The 9,352-nt window shown below is 35.5% G+C and overlaps 1 protein-coding gene across 1 annotated transcript in view; it reads left to right on the top strand.

The window, feature by feature from the left end:
* The first annotated feature begins 1,880 nt into the window (after positions 1 to 1,880).
* Positions 1,881 to 9,352, top strand: part of MSH7 (MUTS homolog 7) — a 57,417-nt gene continuing 49,945 nt past the window's right edge. The window contains exons 1-3 of the mRNA XM_090009194.1: positions 1,881 to 1,930; positions 2,318 to 2,849; positions 5,730 to 5,825. Of these exons, the coding sequence (XP_089865320.1) occupies positions 1,881 to 1,930; positions 2,318 to 2,849; positions 5,730 to 5,825 (678 nt within the window). The remainder of the gene's footprint in view (positions 1,931 to 2,317; positions 2,850 to 5,729; positions 5,826 to 9,352) is intronic.

The following is a 9,352-nucleotide window of genomic DNA, read 5'->3' as shown; positions in this document are numbered from 1 at the left end:
GTTTTTTAATTTTCATGATTAATTCACAACAATTGCTCATATTCGGGATCATGATAATAACAGTTAAAATACTTGCATTATTAGTCTCGTAGTTTTAAGGTATTACAATCTCTTAAATGTATTTTCAATATAAGTATTGATTAAATTGTAAAATATGCTGTTTAAATATAAAATCCTGAAATGTTGTTGATTCATTAAGCAGGAGTGTCAAGGGGTCGGGTTTGGTTCGGCCATGTGGAACCAGACTTGGACTAGATTTTCAGGTATGGTATTGGGTCCGGACTCGGGTCTAATTGAGCCTACTATAAGAGAAACCATACCCGAAACTGAAAAAACTACATGAACCAGATCATATATGAGAAAATAATATTTTTATCATTTTTACATTAAAAAATTACAAGTCTTAATTGGAGCTCGGGTGGGGTTCGAGTCTGGTATAAAATTTCACAAATTATACCTGAGTCCATGTATAAATCGGATCTTCGGGTCTAGACCCCGGTCTTAATCGGGTCTTCTTATTTGTCACCATACCCGGATCCTATAAGATTTTAGTCCAGGTAAACCAGACCCGTTGACACCCCCTATTCATAACTTCATAACTATCATTCGCTTAACCCAGGTAAGACCGTCGGGGTTAATTTAAAAGTTTGGGGTGCACATGAATTAGAGGTGGTGGAGTTACGTCTTTACACGTGTCTCTACAAAATGAAGAACTTGTTCTTAAGATGACTACGCATTTTTTCCTTTCGGAAAAATTTCAATAGAAGAAGATGAAAAGGTTAAAAAGCGCGCCAAACGCCAAGGGTGTTCAATGGATCACTGACTGTGCAAAGCCGCCTTGAAAAAGAAACGAAAAGAGACTGAAGCAGCGGGAAAAAAATGCAGCGCCAGAAATCCATCCTCCCCTTCTTCAAGAACGCCCCGCCGGAAAACCCTAAATCCGGAGACCCGGCCGTCCCGTCGAACCCTGGAAAACCTCCGTCGAGAAGCCGAGATGCCGGAGTTCCTCCCGCATCCCGGAATCCGCCGGCGAGAAGCCGAGACGCAGGAGGTCCACCCTTCTCCGGAAATCCTCCTCCGGAGAAGCGAAACTCCGGCGGTTCCTCCTACATGGAGATACTGAACCGACGAGGCAAAGAGCAGTTTCCGTCGGGTATGACGTCGGAGGGCTTCACGTTGGTGGACGTTAAGGGCACGGAAACTCCGCCCGAGAAGGTAGGCCGTCTGCCCCCGGCACGCTGGGATTCGAATGTTATGAGGAAGTTCGAGATCGATGACGGCAGCGAGGGTGCGATCGGTGAGAGGTATGCGAGTGAGAAGCCTAGTGTTGAGATTACAGTGAAATTTCTCATTATGTTTATTTTTTGCTTTTGCATTTCTTTTCTGTTTCTCAGTTAGTTACTAATTGACGCGGTTAATAGCGATTAATGCATTAATCTGTGGAATGTTCAGCAAAAAATGCTGACAAAGTAACTGTGCTTGTTTTTCTTTTGTACATGACAAGCTATGTGTCTGAGTGTTCGATTTAAGTGTATCTGAGTTTCAAATGTGTTGCGATCCACAAGTTCTGCACGAACGCGTGCTTTATTCTTTGTTATGCTTGATTTTTATAGACAGTTGATTTTAAGATATATTGGTCTCTGACTTTGGTGTTTCCTGTTTGCAGTTTGTCTAATGGAGGGCCTGTTAGTTTTCATCTACTTTCTAACAAAAAAATGAATGAGAATAAAGGATTCCTGAAGCAGTGCATTCCTTCATCCGTTCCATTCAATGGCATTGACTCTAACTTTGTTGGTAATAATTATGTTTTTTCTCATGATGAAATTGACACCAATTCAAAGGTAGGGCGCCGGCCCCAGGCATGTTGGGATTCGAATGTTATGACGAAGTTCGAGATTGATGACTGCAGCGAGGGCGCTATCGGTGAGAGGTATGCGAGTGAGAAAGCCCAACGTAACTTGAGATGATAGTGAAATTTCTGATTTTTGTACTTTTTTTTCATTTATTTTCTGTTTCTATGTTAGTTACCAATTGATGCGGTTAATAGTGATTAATGTGTTAATCTGCGGATTTCTCAGCAAAAAATGTTGACAAAGTAACTGCGCTCTTGTTTTTTCTTAATTGTGATTTACATTTTCTTCTGTACACGACAAGCTATGTGTCTCAGTGCTTGATTTAAGTGTGTCTCAGTTTTCAAATTTATTGCGATCCACAAGTTCTGCATGAATGCATGCTTTATTCTTTGTTATGCTTGACCTTTAGGGGCAATTTATTTTAAGATATGTAGGTCCCTGACTTTTGTGCTTCTTGTTTGCAGTTTGTCTAATGGAGGGCCTGTTAGTTTTCATCTGCAGTCTGACAAAAAAATGGATGAGAATAAAGGATTCCTGAAGCAGTGCATTCCTTCAAGTGATCCATTCGGTGACATTGGCTCTAACTCTTTTTGTAACAATGGTGGTGTTTCTCATGATGAAATTGACACCAATTCTTTGGGCCCAGAAACACCAGCTATGCGACCTCTTGTTCCTCGCCTAAAACGAGTCCAAGACGAATGTAAGCTGGAGGACATATTAGGTTCTCCTCTATCAGATTCTTGTAAAAGGAAAAGGCTTGCTCAAGAATCTATGATTGATGTTACGAGAAAAGTAGCTGAAGATTTTGGCAGTAAGTACGAGTGGCTTAATCCTTCTTTGATAAGAGATGCTAAAGGAAGAAGGCCAGATGATGCTCTTTATGACAAAAGGACCTTGTACATACCTCCTGATGCTCTTAAGAAAATGTCAGCAACACAGAAACAATATTGGTCAGTGAAAAACCAATATGTGGATGTAATCATCTTCTTCAAAGTGGTAAGCTGTAGGCTATTGTGCCATCAGTTAGATAGGAAGTTTCTGTTAGTTCTTGGTACTGCATATTAGTTGAAAATCATGATGTTTAATATTGTACACTTGCTATTACTTTTGTGCTATGAGTTTTTTTTTAATTTCAAAATATTGGATTCTGCACAGCCATTTCTTTGATTGTTTATTTAGCATAAACTTAGTCGACAAGGATTTCTGTTTAATCTTTAACACACATTTTACTAGCAGCCATATCACTATAACTAGCTCTGTTCTCAAATTTCATATTCTACCTTTTGTAGCAGTCAATATCTTCTCATTTGCAAATTCTACCCATGCTCTGTAGCCTCTCCAGAGCTAGTGGATTTCCCCTTCCTCTGGATTTTCATCAACAAAATTTTGATGTGTAAAAGACTAAAAAACAGAGTGTTTCACTCGTGGGCTTAAAACACAAGGAGTGTAGCCAATATATATATATATATATATATATATATATATATATATATATATATATATATATATATATATAGAGAGAGAGAGAGAGAGAGAGAGAGAGAGAGAGAGAGAGAGAGAGAGAGAGAGAGAGAGAGAGAGAGAGAGAGAGAGAGAGCTTTTCTGGTGATTTTTCAGGATTCTAACCCTTTAAATGTGTTCATCATGGTCGATTTACTAGAAATCATCGCCCATATCATATGTTTTTGATAAAAAAAGGATATTTAGAGCCTAAAAAATTTACAAAGATTTTAGACCATTGTTTTTTTGAACCTTATAAAAGCCCATCCATGTGTCGACATTGAATGCTCCAAGTGCTGATCCCTATAAAATCAAGTACGAAAATAAAATGAAAAAGTCCTAAAAACCCATTTGGCATGTTTGCATCACTCTCTCTCCCTCTATAGGAAAAATATTTGCTACTAATGAAGGTAAGGGACTAATGACCTTGAAATCATAGGTGCTAGTTGTATCGACTCAATCTAACCACATAGATGTGTTCATCATGGTTTTTTGCTAGGGATCAAGCCTTGGGTTGTACTTTTCTGATGTAAAAACATGATTTTTCAACTTATGAAATTTTAGCACATTTTGGGCCATTGATTTTTAAAACCCTTTAAAAACCTAATTACTTGTCATAACCACATGATTCAAAACAAGCTTCCTACTAAACAAACCATGTAGATCACATCCGTAACATTTGATCTACAAAAAATTAAATTTTTTTGAAGAAAAGAGTGCTTTTTGCTCATTAGTTCCTTACCTTCATTAGTAGCCAATATATATATATATATATATATATATATATATATATAGGGTTTATTTAACATGAAACTAGTTGTGTTTAACATTAGCTACGTTTAACCATATTAAACAACAACAACAACAACAACAACAACAACAACAACAACAACAACAACAACTACACCTTCATCCCAAAACAATTGGGGTCAGCGATATGAACCAAAAAAAGAAATTCAATTTGGGTCTTCCACCTGAATCCTTTTCCTCCAATCATTTCTATCCAATGCCATGTCCTCGGTGAGGTTCAAAGCATTCATATCCTTTCCTATCATCTCCATCCAAGTCTTCCTAGGCCTACCCCGACCTCTTTTAACTAATATATTTTCCCATTTCTCCAACCTTCTAACTGGAGCATCATTAGGCCTTCGCCAAATATGTCCAAACCACCGTAAACGATTCTCTCGCATCTTATTTTCAATGGGTGCAACACCTACCTTCTTACGTATCTCCTCGTTCCGAATCTTATCTTAAAGGAATGACATCTTTGAAATGCATGTTTGCTTTTTCGGCATTATAGGTCTTTTGAGCTTGGAGTGAAATGAAAAGTCAAACATATTTTCCAAAAAAGTAACTTTATGAATCTATCAAGGTTACTTTTTGATCTCGAAAAGTAATCATGCATTTTAAAAAATGCCATTCTTTTAAGGGAATTTTAGTCATTTTAGTAAGGTTGAATCCATCTAATGTTAAATACAACTAGTTTAATGTTCTCTCTCTCTCTCTCTATATATATATATATAGCAAGCAGTTACATTTGGAGTGGATCCCAGAAAGAAAAAGAAGTCTGTGTTACAGAATAAGTAGTCAAGCTTTCAGAGTTTTGGCAGTTCTTGATACCCCTGAATATAAAATGTTGGATCCCGTTTATCATGATCCTGCTCTGTTCTGGACCCTGGAGATGTTCTGCAGATGGAACATCTCCTTTGTATGTGCATGCGTGTGTGTGATACAGCATATCCATGTCCAATGTTATGTTCATTCGCATAATGTAGATTGTACATGATGTCTTGTTCTAATTTTCTTTCACATTCTAGTCATAAGTTGTTCAAAGAAAATCCTTTATATGTTACTGCCTGTTGCATTATAAAATTAGTTTGCACTTTTGAACGGAACCATTATGGAATCTGCTCTTATTTCTTCTTCTTACAAGCACATTCTTATCATATGCAGATAGCTGAAGGTTATTTAGGCTGATGTGTCAGCATGTTTTCATGCTGCAAATGTTTGCTTATGTTATCCATTACCCATTGGGCACACATTTTTGTGTTTGACTTATTATGGTCTCATAGCTGTTGGTGTCAGGTGAATAACATTTCCTATGGTATAATCAGACATTTGCCATTTCCATAAAGTGAATAAGGGAACACTATCACAGTTCGGAGATGCAATTATGCCAAAAGTATCACTCTCATTTAGATTTGTAATTGGTGAATTTTGAATGATTTGTTCTTAACTTGTTACCTTTTTCATATAAAGTGCATCACTTGTTTTGTTCTGAAAAAATATTAAATTTAGACTCATTATTAGATCTCATCCCTGCGTGAATGTTAAATCTATTATGGGCTAATATTTGTTTCATTTATATGGATATAGGGAAAATTTTATGAGCTTTATGAATTAGACGCTGAAATTGGACATAAAGAGTTTGATTGGAAAATTACAGTTAGTGGTGTTGGCAAATGCAGACAGGTATCTTCCATGTGCTTTGAATGTTATGATTTGGCTGAATCATAGGGTAACTTCATATATATGTGTGTGTGATTCATAAATTTCGCAATATACATGTTTATATAAATGTTATGTATGTAAATATGTGGTATTATATATACATTTATATTATGTATTTAGATGTTGACTTGACCGAGTCACATTGACTCAACCAAATCATGGCTGACTCAGATGAGTTAACATTCAACCTATAACTTGGTCAACTCTTGTTGAATGCTGGGACATGCACAAGGTTAACCTAGTGAATAGCCAATTGTGGTTGACTTGGCCGAGTCAGTGATTAAATCGGCAATTTTTTAAACATTGATTAGGTATGAATTTGTTTCAAATAACTACATTTGATTAAGGTGTTTAAGATGGTGGATAGTGATGAAAAAACAGCCATTGGATATCTTTATGCGGAAATGGTCAAAACAAAGAAAGCCATTATCGATAACGTAAAAGCTAAAAGGGAACAATATTAACCTTTATGAAACCTCATAGGTGAGAGGTGGACCAGTTGTTAAAAGATGACCTTGAATGCAACAGGTTAAAAAATGAACCAATAATCACGCACATAAAGTGCGAATACACAAACCCATTTAAAGGGTTACCAAATGCACATAAAGTGCAAACCCATAAACCCACAAAGGGGTTAAGCCAAAAGGCTAAGAGAATACATCTTTATTAAGAGTGAGGGTAAAAACCCTTCACATTTATACATGAAGGGAGAGCTAGGGAGAGAGGGCATTGGGAGGTCCAACAAGGACTCGTTGGGCCCCCCAATGCAATGCATTTAATGCATTTACAATCAAGAAAAAGAAAAATAAAAAAAGAAAAGAAAAAAGAAAAGGGAAATAAAAGAAAAGTAAGAAAGACTAAAATGCCCCTATTGGGCAGAATTATAGAAATACCCTTTGTCGGGTATGACATGATATATATATATATATATATGTTTATATATATATATACATGGTTACATATATTTTAACACCCCCCCTAACCTAAAACTTTACGTGGGGATAACGAAAACTTTGAAGATACAAAAGGAGGATTCCAAGTCTTCAAAAGTCTTCAGTGGAAGCCATAATCTTTATAGCACATGAAAGAACTTTGCAAATGTCAGCCTTTAACTGTCTTTAATGATCATCCCCAAGCTCCTACCATGATGTATCATAGGTACTTCTTTCATCTCATCTTGAAGATCCTATGAAACAAGCCAAAAAACTCCAAGTAAAAAGTATCTTTTTATCTCGAACAAATAAAGCATATCAAATAAAATGAATCAAGAGACCATAACATTGATCGAGAAGAACATATGAACTTAAATACAATATTGATAAAACTCACTATGTTCTTGAAGAAAGATATGCGCACAAAGGCCCAATAAATACTCACAAAGGAATTTATCAATACTTGGAAGTAAGAAGTGTGTGCACAAAAGAACACGAAAACACTTACAAGTGCACGAAGACACACAAAATATGAGATTTGTATTAAAATCAAGTAAGACTCTTTTAGAAAAGTTTCATGTATTAGAAATATCTTTAAGAAGACAATGTTCACACAAGAACTAATTGCTCCCAAGGGAATGTGTATAAGAGCACACCAAAGAAAGCATGTTTAACACACACAAATCAATAATAGGAAGACATTTTATCAACAAAAGATGAGTTAATGATTTCTCACACATCTTAGAGAGAAGAAAGTCTATGCCAACAAATATCAAGTGCGAACTTGCAAGAACATGATTTAATTAAGTATAATAAAGACATCCACCCAAGAGTCAAGAATGAATGTTATTTGAGTAGAGAACCTTACTCAATGAGGAATTTCTCACTCAAATATTTGACAAATAAAAGTGAGAATACTCACCCTATAAGGAATTCAAATATTTGAGTGATTTTCAAATATGCATATCAATGATATGATCTTTTTATCGATAAATATTTTTCTTTGCAAGTAATAAGGAAAAACTCATTTAGAAGGAAATCTCATATGATATATGCAGATAAAAAATAAATTAAGAATGAAATTTTGCAAATTTCAACAATAGTTCATCCACTACAAGCAATTACCTCATTAGTCCACAAAAACCCATAAATCAAGTTTATAAGCTATTAGAACAAGAATATAAACATAATGCCACTAAAGGCCAAAGACACACACAAAGGTGTGTATAAACACCTCTTGTCTGCATATAATAATACTTGAAATGAGTGTATCAACGACTAGAACAAGAGTACAAAAGTCAACCATGGGCTAAAATCACATATAAAAATGTGAATAAACACCTCTTGTCTACATATAATGACACTCTAAATCAAGTATGTTCAGCTACTAGAACAAGAGTACAAAACCAACCATGGGCTAAAACACACACAAAGGTGTGACTACACATCTCTTGTCTACATAAAATGATACTTGAAATGAGTGTATCATCGACTAAAACAAGGACACAAAAGCCAACCATAGGCTAACATCACACACAATGGTGTGAAACACCAAGCCTTGTCTACATATAATGACGCTCAAAACAAGTGTGTTCAACTACTAGATCAAGAGAACAAAGCCAACAAAGGGCTAACAATACATACGAAGGTGTGAACAATATTTCTTGTCTACATATGATGACACTTAGATAATGGGTATAAGAGGAGAAGACACTTGAGGCAAGAAGGCTTGTAATGAAAAACATTTAACAGGAAGGATATCAATTTTTCAATAAACCTTGAAACACTGTGGTTTCAAACCTTAGACATCCATCACAGGCATACATAATTAAGAGCATCCGTAATAAAATCAATGGCAAAAACAAACGAGTGACACACTCATTATCAGAGATCACATAACATGTCATTTAGAGTCAAACTACAAGTTGATAATCTAAAATGACATAATACAAGGTTCACATAACTCACCTCAACAAACATCTCTGATTCAATAATAACAAGGCCAAAAAGTAATGCATTAAATAACAACCTGCGACAGACAATAAGAGTGTCATAAAAAGGCAAAGAGTACTCTATTAAAAACAACATTCTTTCGAATACGTAATGCTATGTGAAGGGTCCATTTTGGGATAATCCAAGAATAAAACCAAGCTTTAATTAAGCAACTATATGCTCAACAAGTGCAATTCAAATGCAAGAAAATGAGAACATATTACGGCCAACGTAGGCACCCTTTAATAGAAGTGATACAAGCAAGAGGTTTGGAAATCTCTTGTGAAAAATTAACACACGAACGAACAAGTTTATAAACTTGCATCGTTAGAAGAAAATCCAAACTAAAGGATTAAGCTAAACATAGTCCATTCTTAAAAAATGAAATCTTTTATACCAAAAGATCTTATTATGCAATAAACACAATATGAAATTTTAGGCAAATAATGCATTCTAAGGTTCTATATTATGTGGGAAATTCTTTAAAAGATCTTTCTTAATGAACACAATGGTTCATACAACGTTCTTACCACAAAAACTTTCCAAAAGAGACCACCAAGATTC

Source organism: Nuphar pumila, chromosome 6, assembly GCF_984573655.1.
Source record: "Nuphar pumila chromosome 6, dmNupPumi1.hap1.1, whole genome shotgun sequence".
NCBI classification, from domain to species: Eukaryota; Viridiplantae; Streptophyta; class Magnoliopsida; order Nymphaeales; family Nymphaeaceae; genus Nuphar; species Nuphar pumila.
This window is presented reverse-complemented; position numbering and strand designations above follow the sequence as displayed.